General features: G+C 36.0%; 1 protein-coding gene across 1 annotated transcript in view; it reads left to right on the plus strand.

The window, feature by feature from the left end:
- Positions 1-20725, plus strand: part of EMB3142 (nuclear pore complex protein (DUF3414)) — a 72176-nt gene extending 51451 nt beyond the window's left edge. Inside the window, exons 38-46 of the mRNA XM_089145372.1 lie at positions 11556-11699; positions 12008-12130; positions 12218-12313; positions 13098-13232; positions 13321-13421; positions 16861-16980; positions 17136-17268; positions 19089-19266; positions 19440-20725. Of these exons, the coding sequence (XP_089001498.1) occupies positions 11556-11699; positions 12008-12130; positions 12218-12313; positions 13098-13232; positions 13321-13421; positions 16861-16980; positions 17136-17268; positions 19089-19172 (936 nt within the window). The 3' untranslated portion in view covers positions 19173-19266; positions 19440-20725. The remainder of the gene's footprint in view (positions 1-11555; positions 11700-12007; positions 12131-12217; positions 12314-13097; positions 13233-13320; positions 13422-16860; positions 16981-17135; positions 17269-19088; positions 19267-19439) is intronic.
- The last annotated feature ends 479 nt before the right edge of the window (positions 20726-21204 follow it).

Genomic DNA, 21204 nt, shown 5'->3' on the forward strand with positions numbered 1-21204 from the left:
GCTAGGACCTGCAACTACCCATTCCAGCAGTATTTCTTCCATCACAACCTGCAACTACCCATTCTAGGTACCAGCACTGCGGCTGCACTTCCTCCACTACTGCTGCTCTTCCTCCATTGCAGCAACCAGAGAAATAATTCCCCCCCCCCCTCTTCCACCTTCTCCATCGAAACGCTGCAATCAATCCTTTGCACCCATCGCCTCAAGATCTGCAACTACAACCCTCTGCACCCTTCACCTCTTTTCGAAACCCATCACCCAAACCTGTCGCCATCGACCACCATACCCCATCTAACCCTTGCAGCCATCGCTTTTATGAGACCATTGAACCCAACCATTAAACCAAAATAGATCAATCTTGAACCATTGAACCCATCGACCCAACCCAACTTGAACCTTTAAGTCTTATGAATTTTATTTTTTGCCTTGTAAGCCCTTCTTTGAACCTGAAATAACACATTTGCCCCTCAAATTCTGTTTTTTTGCCTTCTAGGGAGTCATTTTGTAAATTTGAACTTCTCTACAAGCTTAATTAAGAATTCAAATATTTACAGGGAGTTTATTATGAATTCCCATTGGATCATTTAATGAATTTCCATATATTTCAGGGGGTCTGTTTGTTCTTTTCATATATCTAGGGGTCTATTTTGTAAATTAAAAAAAATTCATAAAAAAGAAGAAAAAAATAAAAAATGAGAGTGTTAGTTGGAGCTTTAAGATTTTGTCCTTTTCTCTAAATCCTATTTACCCACTATTTTTTTGCTTAATTTTTTTCTTGCCCTGATTTTTATCTATACCTTTTCATGCTACTTTCATCTTACCATTACAATTTCTTCCTTTCCAAGTTTGCCCATTGGCTTGGATTTTGTCTTCTAAGAATTCTCCTAATTATATTCGGGTCATTATCTTAACTTGGTAGACTACGGACCATATGGATTTATTTTGTCATTGATTTACCCACGTGTAAAGCTACATGTGAGGGGGAGATTGAAGATGTTTACGATTCAATGTTTACTTCAAGAGTATTGTCTACATTTTTCAGGTCATTGTTCGAATGCCTTTCTTTCAGACTTCCTTGTGTAGAATTTGATCTTTGTCAGTTTCAGGACTTCTTTGTGTGGAATTTGATCTCTATTACCTTCAAAAATTTGTCCTCCCTTACCTAGGCAATCTTCCACTTTGGAGATATAACATTGCTATAGATCTAACTTTTTGACCTATACCAGAACTTGATCTTTATTACCCATGGCGATTTGCCCCTTACCTTGACATCTTTCCTTTGGAGATCTAACCTTGCAGAAGATTTGGTGTTTGACCTATGCAGAACTTGATCTCCCTTACCTTTGGAGATTGTCATTTATCTTGGCAATTTTCCCCTTATCTTTGGAGATTGTCACTTATCTTGGCAATTTTTTCCTTTCCTTTGGAGATTGTCCCATTACTTGGCAAATTTTCCCTTTAGAGATTTAACATTGCTACAAATCTAAAGTTTCGCTTTTCCTGCTGTACCCTAGCAGTTGTTACCCAAAAAATATAATTTCCCTCAAATTTGCTCAAAAATTTGGTATTCTCAACATTTGAAGATTCTACCTTTTTCTTGGGCATTCTTCCTTGGAGACCTAAAGTTGCAGTAGGGATGAGGACAAAGCAAATGGAAGTCTTTAAGGCAGACATAATCTATAAGCTATTATTGAAGTTTGAAGATCAAGTTGCAGATGTTTACATGGATAGATGTTTTATATTATTTTATCCAAGTTGGGCATGTGTGATATCCATGCCTCAACTTGAGGGGGAGTATTGGAAGTATGACTGAGGTTTCTTAATTGGAGTAGACTCCTCTTTTAGTTATATCTTTTGTTTTCTTGTATTCTTTATATTAGTTTCATATTTTGTGTTAGACTAGTTTTCCTAATATCTAGGATTGATTTTTCTATTCTATTTACTTTGTATTTCCTTATCCTACTCAGAGTAGGATTTACTTAGGTTGTAACTATAAATACCCCTTGGGGCCTATGAATGAAAAACTCCTTTTGATCAATAATTTCTTCAAATTCCAAGAGGATCCACTCTAACTCTTTGCTATAGAAGATCGGCTAGGTGGCTTTTCAAATGGTACAGCTGGTTGAATAGCTACTTGTGTATGTACCACACCCTCATCCAAAGATGTGAGCCTTCATCGTAGTTGGATCCATGGTAGCAACAATTGTGGGACTAGGAACTCCCCTAGTTGATCCATCACTGGTCCACCTCAATCCCTAACTCACTAGTATATGACATCCTCCTCATCCTCTGCCTCATTGGAAATCTCTGCGAACTTAATTGGTTCCAACGTCTTCGATGTCCTCATGTATGTGCTTTAATGTAAACCTCATGTTGTAGTGCAGATACACCAATTGCTCAAGTCTCTTACTCCCCAAGCTACTGCACGGTTTACCATGGATGGGAGAGAAGGTGTTCCAGTTTCTCTCGCAACTAAAGGATGAGCATGTTTGTGATAGCACACGAATGGCTATCTTCCTCAATTTAAAGCAATTGTTCCGTAGAGCATCCACATGTCAGTTGCATCATAAAATGTAAGAATATATTAGTTGGTTTTATACTTAGTTGAACTAGATATACTTACTGGGGACTCCCTTGTTCCTAGCTGCAACAGCTGCAGCCTTGCCAAAACTCCCAATTGCATGCTTGAAATCCTTGATCTGTACACCCATGTTTTAAGTTTCATCTTTAAATTAGTACAAGTTTAAATTCTATAGAGATGACAAAGTCAAGAAACCATGAAATAAGTTCTCTCCTCTGAAACCATTGGCTCCATACAGTCAGAGGCATGAATCTAATCTCGGTCACTGAAATCTCTGAGTTGAATATGTTTTGTGCCTAGTCCATAGAACAAAATTCCGGCAAAACTTGCGAAATTTCCACAAAAAATTTTCATTTTGGGAACCTCGAAATGAAAAACTAGGGGATCAAAAAAATCCCAAGTTTCGATCGAAACCGTTGAAATTTCTTCAAAACCTCGAAACCTGTTGAAACTTGGTTCAACCTAGCTAGACTAGTTGGTTCATGAGAAAAAAAAATCCCAAATTTTGTGGGACCTTGGGAAATTTCATGGAAACCTATGAAATTTTGGGGAAACTCGGGAAATTTCATGGAAACCTATGAAATTTTGGGGAAACTTGGGAAATTTCGTGGAAACCTGAGACTCTTTCATACATGTTTTGTAGCTTTCCCATATTTTCAATTTTTTTGTTTCTTTAATAATTTCCCCAAATACCCCCTTCATCAGGACTTCCCTATCCAAATTGCGTGTTCCTTCAGACTAATTATCTTAAGCATGTTGATGACCAGACTTGTAAAGTTACAGTTGTCATGCCATAGGCATAAAATGTCATGGGATGTCTATGTTCGTTGGTTTGAGGAGAGGATGTTACATGCATAGTACTACTCAGCTCACCGGATGGACCTACCGAGGCATTCCTCTTGGCACTTAGTTGTACTTTCCTTTTATTGTCATTTACTTTGTATTTGATGTTTTGAAGTTAGAAATTATATATTGAATGTTATGTACTTAAGTAATTAAGTTTATAGTGTACTTCTCGGACAACTCTACATTGATGTTATGTATATTAAATGACATCTACATTGACTTTTTTAGCAAATACAACCAGTGTGTTCTTTATACTCTAATTAATTTAAATGCAGAGTCTCACTCTAAAATACTCCTTAAAACCTGTTGAAACTTCATGTCGAAACTTGCACAAAAAAGTCCTAAGTTTCCTTGAAATTTATTAGTTTCCCACCTAGGTTTCCCATTTTCACCTAGTCGAAACTTGAGTTTCCCTTGAATTTTTTTCCTATGGCCTAATCTAAACAAACCCATGGAGGCATATTCTTGATATCAGTTCGTTGAAACATATCTTGGTTTCGGTTCCTTGGAACCAGGTCTATAACAAGGTCTTAATACGTTGTCACTGGAGTTGAGCAGCCTAAAAAACAATACATAAGCTTGAGGATGAGTGGTACATGCAATCTTGCGGTTGGGCTTTGTATCTAGTGCGATTAATTTGTTTCTCTGGGTAATCTTTGGATGTTAAAAGGAGAAACTTATGATTATGAAAATAAACTCTCGACAATGAAGAGCTTAGAGAGTTTGTTGGCTTTTCTGGTAAAAAGAAAACAATTTTTTGTTGATTGGAGTTGTCTAGTTGCAGTTTGATATATTATTGCTTCCATATTATTTAGCTTTGCTTCTTGTTGTTGTCTTGTTCCACCAGGTAGTTAATTATTGTTACTAAAATAAGAACAGTGTTACCTGCTGCCTGGTTTTAGGTCCAGTTATATGTACCCCTCCAAAAATTGTCTAATTACATTGCACCCACTTGTATTCTCTGGGTTATAAGTAACCCTGGTCTGTTAACTTTTACATTTTAATTTTTAAAGAAATATTAGATCAATTTAAGTGCATCTGCGGCTTATGTCCAATTACATGCGCCCCTCAAAAATTGGCCTGATGACATTGCACCCACTTATATGCTCTGGGTTATGAGTAACCCTGGTCTGTTAACTTTTATGCTTTAGTTTTTCAACAAAAATTCTAAGTGGCCATATTATGCTAACCTGTAATATGGTCATTTTGCCCCTTATTTATCTTCTCCCTTCCCCCCCTTCTTTCATTCTATTTCTTCTTTTTGCCGCAATGGTTAACTGATTGCTGCTGCACCAGTTTGCATCTCATGGCCACGTTGAATATTGGTATAAAAACTAGTCATATTACACCTTTGAAGTGTAACATGGCCATGTTGAATAGTGGTATAAAAACTAACCATGTTGAATATTGGTATAAAAACTAACTGGTAAAAGATAATGGTCTGGGTTTATATGTAACCCATAACGTATTATAAGAATGTGCATGTAGTTAGGCCAATTTCTCAGGGCAAATGTAGTTGGACCAAAATCCAGGGGTATTTGTAATCTGCTCTTTTTGTTTTAATTACTGTTAGGATGATTTTCAGATATGGGGGTGAACTATTGAAGTTGTCCTTCTGATCATGATGCTTGATTGCAATTAAGAATGCTATTCCTCTTGAGTTGACATGGGTTGACTTCGGATGTGATGCATAATCCATATGGACCACCTTTGTCTAGGAGATCGGGCTGATCCTTACTAGAACCAACTCTTTTACTTGACGTAACTGTTAAAATCACATTTCAGTTATTGAGAACTTTGTCTCTAAACTTTGCATGCAATTGTTTGTGAAATGCACCATGTCTTTGGCATTATTGCAGCCATGCTTATTTTGTAACTTTACTGTTCTAACCAAAATTTAATTTGAATAGGAATTGTTAGTATTTTTATATTGTAGAATACTCAACTTAACTCGGTCTGATCCCAACTAAATGTATTCAGCCTCATGGATCCTTATCTTGTAGGTATTGTAAGTCAATCTGTTCAATTACATTGCAGAATGCTGAACTCAACTTAGCCTTATCCCAACTAAATGGGGTTAACTACGTGGACCCTTGAATCAGCTCTATTCAAAGCCATACCTGTTAAGGCCTATTCAATGCATGTCTTTTCCTCACTTTTCTCAGTACAATCAGTTTTTGGTCTAGCCTGAGCTCTTTTAGCTACTTCGGCCTGAACCAAATCACTGCTCCATGCTAGAGCATCTAAGCCTGAAGGCCGCTGCTGTAAATGGCCATGGCACCTCTAGTGATTCACAACTTATCATGTATCAGAGGTACTCCTGCTTCAGGACTGATATTCATTAATAGTGTTTGCCCACATCCAACTGAATGTCTTCATATCAGCATGGAGTTTTGTCTATATGATATTTCTTAAACTGCCCCACATTCTGCACCATACATCATAATTGGTTGTATGATTGTCCTATAAGATTTTCTAACTTTTCAAGGAATTTGTCTATCACACAACTCTCAAGATGCATCTCTTTACATCATCTATTCTTATGGAGCCGCATTGGCAATATGAAGTATTTGTACTTCTCGTGTTCTTTTTTTTTTGGGGGGGTGGGGGTGGAGGAAGTTATGCTTATTTTATGGGTCATCTTTTATATCTGCAAGTAGTTCAGGATGGGAATCCTAGTTCGTTTTGCCATTTTTGGTTTTTATTCTCTTTTAATTCTTAGTGGTTTATCTTAATTCTGTAAGAGGAGATCTTTCAGATTATTGTGTCCTTTCTGTACTTAAAAAACACAAGTGATACCTTTGCATTACACTTTTATTGATCTTACAAGTGAAGAGAAATTCTCTAGAGAAACTTATCTTATTCCATTCTAGAAACTTCACCAGTAACTAATGGGAAAAAAAAGTTACAAAAAAGAAAGAGCGGCATAACAGATATGGTTATTATACTTCTCTTTTTTCTTTTTTTGGGTGCAATGATGCAAGCACTTTCCTGCCAGTGCTTCTAGAGATGTTCACTTGGTCAACCTTAGGGCCCTTAATGCAGCGGCATTTGAATGAGGGCAACTGCTTCCAAGATCTTTTAAGAGAACCAACTCATATTGGACCAAGAAAGGGTTTATTGAGATTTTGGTTATGGGAATTTTTTTTTGGGGAGTTGGGGGCATAGTTGTCAAGGAGTTTCTTGGCTTTATATGATCGTCGGTGATGGGATGCTTTGCTAGCGCTAAGGATGGCCTTATTTTTAGGTAATAAGGTGTTTGCTTTTTATTCTTTCTTTTTTAAATCACGAGAAAGATGCCTAATCGAAGGCATATATTGAAATACTTATTAGATTCCGATTGTAAAGTATCTACTGTTTGAACCTATATGCATATGTATAATGACGCTACATGTGATCAAATGGTAAAATAAAAATAAAAACAAACAAAATTGAAAGAGATTAAGTTCTTGACTCAAGTCTCACACTCTCACCTCACCTAATCCCAATCCCCTCTCCTCCTCTCTCTCTCCATCCCGGAGCGACACCCGGCAGCGGGGTAGTGACAAGCAACTTCTTCTCTTCCTTTTTCTTGTGACTTTTTATTTAGGACCTATTATGTGTGGTTTGAAGTATGTTGAATGACCAGGTAATTCAATAAGTATTTTTTTTTTATAAGATATGATAGATTTAGAGGAATGAGATGTACACTAAAAATTTCACTTAAAAACCTAACTCAAAGCGCCTCGGAGGGCCCCTTACAACTCATCGCCTCAATTAGCCTAAACCGATTTGAACCCGTCGCCGTGACAACTATGGTTGGGGGTTGGAGTTTCTTCTTTATATGGGCTGTGATGGGATGATTTGCTAGTAAGGATGGATGTGGTTAGTCAACTCAAAATATCTTGGTTGGATTCATGGTTTTCAAAGTGTTTGACTAGGCGGTTTTTCAACTCCTTCATTTGCCACCGCTTTGTTGACATGCAGTTTTTCAGCCGCTTTATCGCCTTGTACGCCTTCTTGCTACCTAGACGCCAAAGTGATCATTTTTTTTAACATTTTGTATATAATAATATTTTTTTTCAATCAAATTTTATTCTACGAAGCCATATATGAATTAAATAATTAGTTATTTCGGGATTGGGAATCGATGAATCATTAGATGGACAAGGCATTTATTTGGCATTACACTCTCATAGAGGTAAGTAAAAATGTAAAATTACTACTTTCATTTGCATACTTATTATTTGATATAGGTTATAGTTATATGTTATGATGCTTGAAAAAATGAACTTATGTTTGTGTTTTGTGTTCTTTTTGATAATTTTTGATAATTATGATTCTTGAATGCTTGTTTAGCTAATAATAGATATTTATCAGTTTAAAAGTGATTGTATTGAAAAAATTTGACCCAACCGCTTGGTCGCCTTATTGCCACCCATGCGCCGTTTTGTCACCTATTCGCCTTGGTGGAGCCCCAACTGCTTTGGTCACCTTGCTGTCATGACAACCATGGTTGGATTAATTGGAAAAGAAAGAGTATCAAGGAGGATGGGGGTTGATTTTAGAGAGATTGAATGGGGAGATGGGATATGTTCTTAAGATATGGGATGAAAAGGTATGGGAATGGAGCGACACTTGGAGGGGATTTAGGTAACAATATAGAGATATGATCCCTTAAGTTTGTGGAGTTTAGATGGTTCAATTGGAAGGTATAGGCTGTTTGGGGTTCCTCAATTCCCTAGAATCCGATTCTAGGGAATCATGATTCCAATTTAAGAAAATTGTTTGGTTAAAAAATGACTTGGAACCTACATGATTCTATGGAGTCAAGTGATTATTACATTTTAGTGTAAAATGCGTGATTTCATGGAAAACACCTCAATAGGTGGTTTCCAATTGGAATCACCAAAATGAAGCATGAGTATTTAAAGGGTTGATTCCATGGAATTACACCCCATTGTCAAAATAGAAATTTTGAAAAAGAGCCTTCTTCATCTTCTTCGAGTCTTGTTCGTCTTTGGTGAGATTGGAAGCCTTCAAATCCATCTTTTGTGAACCCAAAACTTGAGCCAAGCTACAATTTCTTGTTTCCGCTGCAACGCTAATTGTGAAATCTCTCGTTCCTCTATGAACTCAAGCTGTGGAACAGAGATAGAGAGCAAAAGAAACCCAGAAGGCCAAATTTTTCCTTCATCGCACCCGGTGAGGGGTGTTCTCTATGAAGATGGTCAAGAATGCCTATTTGGATTCATGGCAACTTCCAAATTTTCTGGTGTCTATACGTTCCTGTTCTTGTTCAAGACATGTGCCCGATGCTCGTCTATCCATCTGGGGCGGACAGCCCATGGCAACTTCCTTAAGTTCTGTCTTTATCATCCGCATGGAATCTCAAAAGGAACGTTGAAGATCAAACAGATTGATATTAATATGTTTATTATTATTCTAGCCAACATTGAAATTCATATTGCTCTCCAAAAAGGACAGGGTAATTTTCAGATTGCTCTCTAACTAGGGCCATGTAATTTTCACTTATTATTATTCTGAGTCTGTAGCTGGAGAGGACCGTAGTTTTCAGTATGGAAATTCAGATTGCTCTCCAACTGGGCACTCCATTAGACTTGAACATTATAGGAAGAATTTTCAGTGTGTAACTCACAGGAAGAATACCGCCAGGAAAATCACAGGAAGAAATGGTAAATGCATTGCGGTTCAAACTCCTTTTTCTCTAAAAGATACTAAGTCCCTCATTTTTAGAGTTTTTATTGAACTCAACATTCCCCTAGTACAACATTGCGAATTTGGATAGGCTTTGATCCACATGTACTCCAAGTTGGGTTATATTGATTTGGCCAAGAAAGTTTTTGATCGAATGGATTTTAGAATGTGGTATCATGAGATGATGATGGTTGGTATTTATGCAAAAAAGAGAGGTCTATGGCTGATGCTCTGAGGTTGTTTAATGAAATGCCTGAACGAAATATTGTATCTTGGACTAGCATGATTGTGGGTTTTGCACTAACGGATAAACTTGAAATACCTATTCAATATTTCAGGAATGTTTTCAGCGAATATCAAGCCGGATGTTGTTTCCATTGTTTCGGTACTCTCAACTTGTACCTGTTTAAAGGATATGGACTTGGGGAAATGAATTCATCACTTCATCATAAGAGAATGCGATGATATATTTGACTGTTGCTTGCTTTATCCCCCCCCCCCCCCCCCCCCCACCAAAAAAAAAAAAAAAAAAAAAAAAGAAGAAGAAGAAGAAGAAAAGAGAGAAAAAAGAAAAGAATATTTGACTGTTGCTTTGATTGATATGAATGCAAAATGTGGAGATACAGATGCTGCTCAAAAAGTTTTTGATTTCATGGATTGTAAAACCATTGTGGCTTTCATCCTCATGGTTTAGCATTGTTAGCATGTGTAAGATTTGTTAAAAATATAGTTCACTAAAATATTATAATTTAATAACGTAGGATCCACTCATAGAATCAAGGTAACCAAACAGTTTTCAGATAGACTCGTTTGTCGTAATCAGGGCAACCAAATGGTTTTTTAGACAGATTCATTTGTCAAAATCAAGAGAATCAAAGAGTTTTTTTATTTTATTTTATTTTTATTTATTTAAATTGTGAACCTAGTGAATCATAATTCCCTAGAAACAATGATTCTGATGTTGACTTCTGAGAAATGCAGAACCAAACACAACCATAGGGATTCTTGTTTTGGGGGGGGGTCAATAAGTAAGAAAATTCAAGAAAATATATCTATATCTTGAAATTGGATCATCACGATAGGGTCAAACTTGGATCTAACATCACTAAGGTCGGGGAAATGATGTACCCTAAGTGTGAGACAGATCTAACGGTTAGGTTGCCATAGATTTGGCCTTGAATTTTCAGTGTCTTTGGAACTCCAATAAGTTCAAGAAAACTTAAGAAAAACAGGATTTTTTTTTTCGTTGATAGGGGGAGGGATTGACATAGGTTGCCAGTAATACCTGGATGGAGCCTCAAGGATGGAATACTCATATGGAGAATGTATGTTGAACCCTGATCTTCAACCAACCACAGGTGTCTAGGTTTGATTTCACCATTAGAACCCTTCTCAGCCTTGGATCTTCAATTCCCAATTGACGACCAGAATCTACTTACAAACACATGGAATTACTCAAAGGGGAGCTCTCTTATTCAATATACAAATTTGATCTCTCACCATTGAGTGGAGGGATCTATCTATACATAATATGCTGGAGTCCAATATGATTTGAACTCCTAACTGAACTCTTAACTGGGGATCAAAACTAATTCAAATTACTACTTGGCTTAAACTGGGGAACATAAACTAAGATGAAAACATATAGAAAAGACTATTCTGACCTTATAACTTAAATTGGACAGAATTTACATAATTGGACCAATTCAAGTCTATTAATTCACCTATTTCCATACTTGGCCTAGAACTTTGGGTCTATACAACAGGCCCATGACCACACAAACATATTAAAAAGAGGCCTATACCTACATCTTTCAATCCAAGATTGATTTATAAGGAAAATATGCTGGTTTGGTACTTGTGAAACCAGAGCAATTAATGAAAGTTTAGATTAATTAAGCCTTGGGGATGTTTAGTTCTCGTAATAGTATGATGTTGCAAAATGAGTTTTGTGCGACTTCTATGGGCATGTAAAAATGGTTATCTAGACATACTTTGTGTGGGCTAGATTGAAAATAATTGATTTGTTGCTTGGGGTATTTCACATAAATCTTCTCACAATCCTTCCCTCCTTTTGGTACTTTAATTACTTGCACTGTATTGTTGTCTCTTATTGTTTGACTTATGGTACTATAGGCCTGCCTCATACTTTTATTTTTTGAAGGGGGGGGGGGGTTGAACCATGATCATTATCTTTTCCTTTTGTGGACTTCATAAATACACTCATCATCAGTGAACTGTTGTTTCTTGTTGTTAATTAGGCATTACAGGATTTAGGATAATATTTTTCTGTCCTGGTGAATTTTTCTCTGTATTGTACACCTTCAACTACTTTCTTTTCTCGTGATTCTTCTAAGTCATGACCTATTTTACTCTGTTGGATTTGGTTACCTACTGTCAGATTTAGTATTGATAGTTGGATTTGCAATAGGTGAAGAATAAAGTTGTTCGTGAGGTCATAGATTTTGTCAAGGGACATCAGTTGCTGTTCGATCACCTTCTTAGGGAAGATGTTTCTGTTTCTAATGAGTTGACCTTGGAGCAAATTAACCTTGTTGTTGGTATACTTAGCAAGGTAAGTTTCTTTCTGAGATACAAATAACATGGAAAGTATATTTATGTTTTCTTGCCCCACCAATACTTGAGGGTTTTTGGGTAACAAAAAACTTGCTGCTATTCCAAGTGCAATGAAATCGAGAAGACATTCTTTGATGCTTGGAGAATTTGCAGCAACCGCACTCTGCATTTGAAAAACAGTTGTCTATTACTGCTGTTTTGTCTTGTGCATTAGATATGTAGTTCGTTCTTCAGTTTCGTGGCTAATGGCTATCATCTTTATGCATCATTCTTTGATTAAACCGTCTGCTTTGGATATTCCTGTAGGTTTGGCCATATGAAGAGAGCGACGATTACGGTTTCATTCAAGGGCTTTTTGGCATGATGCGTGTTCTTTTTTCTCGTGATGCAGAGTCCTTTAGTTTTGCTCAATCAGTGCGATCTCTAGAGGTAATGTCTTTGATGTCTTGATCCATGAGGAAGTAAATTTGGATTTTAAGTGTATTTATTTGCTGAACGCTCATTGTAAATGATCAGGATCAAAGGAAGCTGGAGTTGAGTTTATTTCGCTTATGCTTTAGTTTGAGCTCTTACCTTTATTTTCTGGTCACAAAGAAATCCCTCCGGCTTCAGGTATGTTTAGTAATACTTTCATCAACATCTGGAACACAGAACTAATTCTCAGAACCTCTAACATTGGGACCTGGACACTGTTGCATAAAATTTTATAGCTACAAAAAATTTGTTCACTACTTACGTGGGTTATTCTTTGCCCTGGATGAGCTGACGTACTGCTAGCAAGTATCAATGATCTAACCAAAAGATGACATTAAATTATTTTTGTTGGACCTCATTTGCAACTTGCAAGCCTATCTTGCTATTCTAGTAGCTTCCCTGTGCCCTATAGGAGTGGTCAGCTGAGCAGAGCCACTGAGAGGAAACAAAAGATCATTACTTTCCAGCCAGTTAAACTAGATTATATAAGAGGCTTTACATTTTTGGCATTATTTATCAGCATTAAAGGAGAGTCCCGAAGCTTGAGGTTTATGATAATTGTAATCTTTACAAATCCTCAATCCATCCTGCAGAGCTATAGGTTCTCTTCTGTTGACGTAGTCGTAGTTTAATAGATGAACATCAGATTCCCATTGGTGCAGGGTCCTTCTTGCTTTGGAGGACTGTTATGTTGAATGGAAAATGAGATAAGATATGAACTAGAGTTTTACCACCAGAGACCAAGAACCAGAGTGTATAACACTTTGGATCTTGGATATTCCAAAGGCCGAAGGCACAATCATGCAAAACCTCAATCTGAACATTTTTCAAAAAGAAATAGGCTCCTAGACTACAACCTGGATGACCTTTTGAAATTTTTTAGATGCAGCCTTTTTCTAATTACACATGCTTCTGTTGGCAGCTCCTGGATTCTGGTGATCTTCATGCGTCTGCTGCACAGCAACAGCCGACATTGAGTTTACTTGTTTGTCTTCTTAATTCTGTTACAATGGCTCTTGAAAGAGCTGCTGAGGAGAAATCCTTACTCTTGAACAAGGTACCTTTATTTGATTTCCTTTTCATTGATATATTGACTTCCTTTTGGATTTCAATCATATCTGGTGATTAACTTTATGGTGTCTTAGATTCAAGACATCAATGAATTATCAAGACAGGAGGTTGATGAAATTATTAATATATGCACACGACAAAATTGTGTCTCATCATCTGACAATATTCAAAAAAGGTATGTTGCTTGCTTTGAGATTGCTTGGAATTTAGCTGTTCCATAGTACAATTTTTGCTCAATGTTTAATACCCCATTCTACTTTGGGTATGATTAACTAGCATCATAGCCTGTCGAATTTCATCAAGGTATTAACAGTTTTTTTCTTGGTTAGGTAACTTACTGATTAGTTAAATTATATCAGACTGCCAGACAATTCATTCAATGTTGTTAGAATGGTTCCTGATTAACTTGTTCAAGTTATATACATTATTGTTGAGGCATTGCTTTGATATTAAGCACCTTAGGATGTCCATGGAATACCATCCTAAATGAAATATTATTAGGTGTTTGTTGAAGTTTGGGTTGTTACTATTCACGTGAATAGCAACGTGAACAGTGTTACACCATTGTTTCTTGTTTCCTTTTTAGATGTTAGAAAATAAGCTTTAATCAATCAAAATAGTAACTGAACTTGAAAGATAATGGAGAAGAAGAAATCAAAGAAGAAGAAGAAGCAACAATGGGCTGAGATTCTAGCTTACTCTCCTAGAATCACAGACGTTGTATTTATAGATTTCATAGTCTAAAAATACAACTTGAGAAACAAGCCATGTTGCCCTCTAAAAAAGGAAAGAATAAGTACATCTCATAGACTCATGAATTTGTCCAAAATAGATAGTTTTAAAAATAGAAACTAACATAAAGTAGAAACTATGCTTTCTAAAAACTACCAAAACTTATCTAGAAAGGAAACAAGAAACAATGACATAACAATGTTCACATTGTTGTTCACATGTATAGTAACAACCCAAACTCAACAGTCCCCCTCAAGTTGAAGTATACACAAAGAAAACTTCAGCTTGCATAATAAGAATAAACTTGAAAGGTAGCACCAATCTTGAATATGTAGCAATAGCAGACGTCGATAAACACAGAGAGAATTTCACCCTGGAGATAATCAACACCAACTTAAAAAAAAATCTTTAATTCTTCATGTCGAACGATCTATCCAATAATGAGAACAACCGGCGATATTGAAGACGAACAAAGTCCATAAGTATAGTAGCATGAAAGGCTCTATCCACATAATGCCGTAGTACTAGGGAGGAATATCCACATTAAATCTTTAAAATTGTAGCTCCAATGTTCATATAAGCGCTTCACAAGAAGGCAAGTAATTGGTAAAGTATGGGTAGGTAAAATGTAGTATTGGTTCTGTGGACCAAGTAGGAAGGTAAAAGACTAGGTTACTGCACACCAAATATGTAAGGTAATATGGGTTACTATAGAACAAGTAGGTAGGTAAAAGACTAGGTTACTGCATACCAAATACGTAAGGTAGTATGGATTACTATAGACCAAGGAGGTAAGGTAGTATGGGTTACTGTGGATCAAATAGGTAAAATGTAGTATATGTTACTAGGAAACCACAATTAGGTAGGTAATGGTAGGTAGGCAAAGGTAGGTAAAGGTATTGTTGTAGAATACCATCTTGGGAGGAGAAAGATCTTTACAAATAATATCCTTCAGCACATCTTGAATAAATATAGAATAATGTATCATTCTCCCCCTCACGTGTAGCATTACACGTGGACAATTAATGACAACCAATATCTAGTCTAAAAAAGATCCCAAGCAACAATTTTCGAGGGGACCCGGGGGAGAAAAACCTCCCCCCCCCCAACACCCCCAAAAAAAAAAACCACACCCCCCCTTCATGGGTAGAAACAAGCAATAACAACAACCAATTAGAACAAAGAAAGAGGGAGAGAAGGGGAGATGAGAACTGGATCTGCTTAAGCGGTAGATGTAATCTTCATTACTTCCTAGCCCTAAAAAGAAAGTCTGCCCAAAAAGAAACAACTTCCAAACTCTCTTCATGGTAAATAAGATAATGGTAAAACATTGTAATAAACCAGAATATTTCAAGGGGTTATTGGTAATTACTGGCAAATATATAAGCCCAATGGCATTTCTGTAATAAATCAGTTTTTTCAAGAGGTTAGATGTAACTAAAGAAGTGATGGGCATGAAAGAGACTAGATTTATGAATGGAGGATAGAGTAGGAGCCTAAATTTATGAAGCAAAGTGGGAACTAATCCTAATTAAATATGGAAACAAATACTAATGAAAACGCAAATAAAACAAGTTTGGGAATTATGGAACAAAACCAGAAGCCATAATTAAGAATAAAACCAGAAAATAGAATAAAAAACATAATAGGGAAGCATAATTAGGAAACAAAATAAAAAACTAACCAGGAATTGGACCAAAAGTGATCCCAAAACTGAACCAAGAAGTGAACCCATATTTGAACTAAAACTGTCCAAAAATTGAACCCAAAATTGAACGAATATGAACCAAAAACTAATCAAAACTTGATCTTCTTCCTCATGGAACAAGAGAGAACAAATTGAAGAAAACTCAGTACGCAGGTAAAGTGTAGAGAACCGATACTTCCAATCCAAGCAAAACCTCCAATGCAAGGTCAGAAAACAGAAAACAAACTGCTGAATTTTATTTATTTATTTATTATTTATTTTTTAATGTTAAATCTCCATGGGAACCTCAGTTCAATGAATAGTTTGTCATCTTCATTGAACTAGGGTTCCGTTCTTCAAACTGGAAACCTAAACGACTCTTAAACCGACAATCACAGAGAAACAAATGCTGATTAAACCTGCTTCGATACCATGTTAGGAAATAAGTTTTAATCAATCAAAACAGTAGCTGAACTTGAAAGATAATGGAGAAAGAAGAAATTAGAGAAGAAGAAGAAGCAACAATGGGCTTAGCGTACTCTCCTAAAATCACAGCCTCTCTGTTTATAGATTTCATAGTCTAAAAATAAAACTTGAGGAACAAGCCACGTTGCCCTCTAAAAAAGGAAAGAATAAGTACATCTCATGGACTCATGAATCTGTCCAAAATAGAAAGTTCTAAAAATAGAAACTAATATAAAATTGAAACTATGCTTTCTAGAAACTACCAAAACTTGTGTAGCAAGATTCTTATGTTATAAAAAGTAGCATATCTAGAAAGGAAACAATGAACAATGGCATAACAATGTTCACATTACTATTCACATGAACAGTAACATCCCAAACTTCAACAGTGTTCAAGTAGGACAACTTGGCTGCATGCAAGGCATGGTTATATGGAATGATCACATTGGATAAGCCCAGTTTCCTAACCCAAGGCAGCTACTGTTTGTGTAAATGCAGTGATGTCCCCCCATCCCCTTCCTCTTTGTCATATGCCATAGGTGTACTAACCAGGACCTTGATGGCTACAAAATTGATCTAACCTGCAGTTTTGCTTGGAGATCGACAAGGCCACAAATGCAGCCCTTGCTGCAGCATACGCATTTTTTTTTACAATGATATTCAAACGAATCCAATGATTTTCTGAAGCCCATTTTCATGTGGCTTTTTCATTTTGCTTTCTTCAATGCAGGAGGTACATCGCAGTGGTAGAAATGTGCCAGGTTGCTGGCAATAGGGATCAGCTTTTATCTCTATTGCTAACGCTTGCAGAGCATGTTCTCAATATTGTTCTTATCCATTTACGAGACGGGTAGAACTTCTCACTAATATATATATATATATATATATATATATATATATATATATATATATATATATATATATATATATATATTTTTTTTTAAATTTTTTTTCTTCTTCTGATGAGATTTACCGAAAAATAATATTTTTTATTCTCTTTGGCAGTGCTACCATTACTGAATCTAGAGAAACCACAAAGATGATTACACAGAGTTCCTATGATGAATCCAGACTGGAAACATCCTCATTATGCGGAAAGTTACTTCCATTAATGGAGAGACTTGAATCACTCAGTGAGGTACGGATTTCATTGTCTCGAATAAAATATTATGTTGTGCTAAGTTGTTTTCTTAACCATGTTACCTGGGCATTTTAAAGGTATGAACATATCTAATGTAGGCTTGGGCTGATGGAAACCCTAATTTTCTTGTGTGAATGCTTATCTTGCGAAAATTAAAAAATTGACGTAGTTTTCCAGACTAGCAGAATATGATTGATCAGAAATTACTAACCGATAAGATACATAATTCATCTAAAGTATTTGTTTACATGTTTCCTTGTAGATTTGCAGTAAGAAATCCCACTATTGAGTTTGTCCCATCATAATGGATGTTCCAACTCTTTAAATAGAAAGACTAAAAAAATCCAAACTACCAAAGACCACCTTCCTATATCAGGAGGTTCTAGAACATTGTACTCAATTTAAATGCTAACTCTTTTCCCAGTCTACTTGGAGGCTCAGCCTGGTTATGAATTAAACTCATGATCCAATCACTGGATAAAAGTCTTGAACCCATGATTTAAAAAGTAAATAAATAAATAATAATAATAATAATTACAATGGAGAAAAGTGAAGCCCTCAGTTCAAGAACAAAAACTGGACTTTCATAGGTGGGTGAAATTTTAAGATTCTAATGGTAGGATCCTTAAATCTAAACAGTCCATAAATTTTTGTATGGTAAAATTGCTGAAAATCAGAAGTGCATTAATTATTCGTTCATTTTGATATTTGTTAGTATATTTTCATTCAGAGTGATATTAACAGCATTCATGCACACCACCCAAGGTTTAACTAGGGCAAGATTCCTTAAATACAAATCAGATTTATGGAATCTTAGATTTGTTGGAAAGCTCATTTTGTGCTCTATTAAATCCCCCTTCCCCTCCCAAAAAAAAAAAAAAAAGGGTCTCATGGAATTAAAATTATTTGAGATGAACATATTTGTATGCCATATTGCTATGATAACATCATTTATTTGTTTGTCATTTTAAATGAATATCTTGCGCTAATGTGATTCTTTAATATTTGTTTAGCATATAAGAACTATGTAATTTTTTATTTGCAATGTGTGCCAAATTAAATAGTTTATATTAAAATTATAATATATATATCTCATGGCAACACCTTATGGGCTGCCGGATCACCATAGTGCTTAGGAACCCTTAAATGCTATGGTTGTGTCACTGACTCACCACAATAAACGAGATTAAGAAACTCATGTGCCTACAAGTGTGTAGTAAATAGATTCTTTGTTGCACCCAAATTGTATCCTTTGCTAGGCCTGTCAGGTAAACATAATTTGTTCAGCAAGTCTCATCTGTTTGCTGTTATGCTACTTGAAATTTTCTTTATGGAAAGTAGTTGAGATATTTCAATTTCCATGACTTCTGGAAGCGGGTTTGGATTTTCTAGTGATTGTTGTAATTATATGGGATTTGTTTACTGTATCAAGTAAAGACCAGTAACTAGCCTGGCAATTTCATCCAATCTGATTATCAGTGGGAAATTAGTGGGTATTTATATACTTGAGTTCTCTTTTAGGATTATTATTTTTTATTCAAAAGTGGGTTGAAAAAAAGAAATCAGAATATTGAAAGTATAGGGATATTGGAAATATTGACTGGGACCAGTCTGACATCGAACTTTGGCTTATGATTGGGGCCAAGTACCAATCCGAAACTAGTTCATCTGAAATGAAGCCAATTGACAACCTGCTGGTGTTGATGTTTTTCTACGCTATAGTTTCCATTGACATTCTGGATATAAAGCTCTTGTACTCCTAATATGGTTCGCTTAAGAAGTTGCTGATATATTTCTTTGGCTGCTGCTTGTCTTAGGGTAAAACGGGCCATAACCTGAAGGTGTTCCGTAGATTAGTGACTTCACTCAAGGAAGTGGCGGTCCAACATTTGTCTCTCTGAGAATGTTTCTGGCATTTGGCCCAAGATAAACCTTGGGCGGCATAAAGTTGACACAGTTTTGTAAATCTGTACCGTTTCTGAAAGCAAAATGCAGGTATGTAAGAGCTCTAAATATATGCAGCTTGAAAATTTCTTGGTTTTATTTTTAAGCAATCAGTTACAATGAAAGCCATACGAGATGCATAGTTGATGTTGGATTAGTGAATATACCTGAAACTATTCTTATGCGAGATTCATGTTTCTCTGTTGTTAATTTCCTGGTTCTAGGTCTTCCCTGTTGTTGAGGACAATTTTCGTTGATCAATGTACAAGTCATTCCATAAAACTCATACGTAAGTGAACTTGTGAGGGCTTCAAAGGGGATTCATTGGACACTGCTGAGATAACGGTCTTGCACTCGTTTGGGTTTCAATTGGCTTTTAACTTGGTCCCTGCCAATTTTATTTTGTAAGTCGAGATAATGTGACTCCTTTCCTAGATTATAATGATGTATATATTTATATTGGCACTCCTATAAATGGGACATCACTCACTCCTATTTCCGAAGCCTTCATTATCGTCTAAACCCAACGCTTCAAGTGCAAATAGAAACGCATTAGCAATTCTAAAACGGTTGATTATACAGATTTCTCCTATAGATATAAATATAAGGAACGAGAAAATAGAGAACAGACTTTTGTGTCACTGTAGTATTGAGAATAGACTTTAGTTCCAGAAATGGAATTTCTCACTTTCTCAGGGCAAAGCAATTACCATTTAGCTGGGTTCCTCATCACCAAAAAAATCCCTAAGAAAGACTCCATCCTGTACTTTATCATCCAAATCAAAAGGGTGTGGCATGCTTGCAATGCTCTCGTCATTGGGATCCCAATTTACATCCTAAAGAAATTCATCTTCTCCCGTAAGCACACTAAACATCAGGATCAACTAGTTGGTGTCATGAATATTGGTTGATGATGATAGGTTTTTTTACTACAGAAAGTGTAATTTGTTCGAAATTGATATTCTTAGCATATCCATATCCCCTTAGAATTAGGGGAAGAAGATTGGTTAAGCTTGGTTAAATTAAATGTTTTGACAATGTGAACATGTGATGATTCAATTTTCCTAGTATAGAACTATCAGTTCTGGAAAAAAAGCTCTGAAAATGTGTCATCATTACTTCCCTTGTTCTGATACTTTTGATGTTTCTTTTTCGATTCTTTCCCCCAAATATGGATGCAATTCAATATGCATTTGTTTGCCAAAAAAAAAATAATATGCTTTTTGTATTACGATTTAAGTGCTTTCGATTCTTTCCCTCAAATATGCAACTCAATATGTTTTCCATATTATGATTTAACTGGCTTGACAACAAGTGAAAGAAACTTTACACATGCCTTAAGAGTCCCATAATCTGTTTCTCGGACTTGTGTAGCACAAGGATGTTTAAATTTACAAAGATACTGTTCTCAAATTTGAATAATGTTAACAACATCAAAAGGAGTGAAAAGCTCAGACAAAAAACTTTATATTAAACCGGCTTATATGTTGATGAAATTCGAGACCACCTTATCAATAAATATCAAACCACTTTCATAATCAAAATTGGATGAACTCTCACTATGACCGATATGGAACTGTAAGTAGCGAATCCTATTATCAAATAATAATAATAGTGAATCTTTTTTTGATGAAATAATAATAGTGAAATTTGGGATTCTGTAACAGGTAAAACGAAGAAAAGAGAAGGGTTGGTGGAAGGGGGTACTAGGTATTCCTTGCTTTTATTCCAAAGCTGAGTGGACATGGATGGGTATCACTTTTTTTCAAGTCAAAAACCAAGAATGACTTGATCAAAAGCTAGCTAGAGGTCTTTGGACGAAAAAAAAAAAAAAAAAAAAGCTAGAGGTCACTGTAGCTATTAATTCCAACCGTTCGATTCATGTTGTAAAATTTGGGCAAATTAAAACCCAGTCGACCTAAAAGCACTCACCGTCGTCTTTAAGAGAAGAAGCAGGAGCAGCAGCAACATGGACACAGAATGGTGTGT

This window comes from Hakea prostrata, chromosome 2 (assembly GCF_041222555.1).
Source record: "Hakea prostrata isolate BN-2017 chromosome 2, UWA_Hpros_2, whole genome shotgun sequence".
NCBI classification, from domain to species: domain Eukaryota; kingdom Viridiplantae; phylum Streptophyta; class Magnoliopsida; order Proteales; family Proteaceae; genus Hakea; species Hakea prostrata.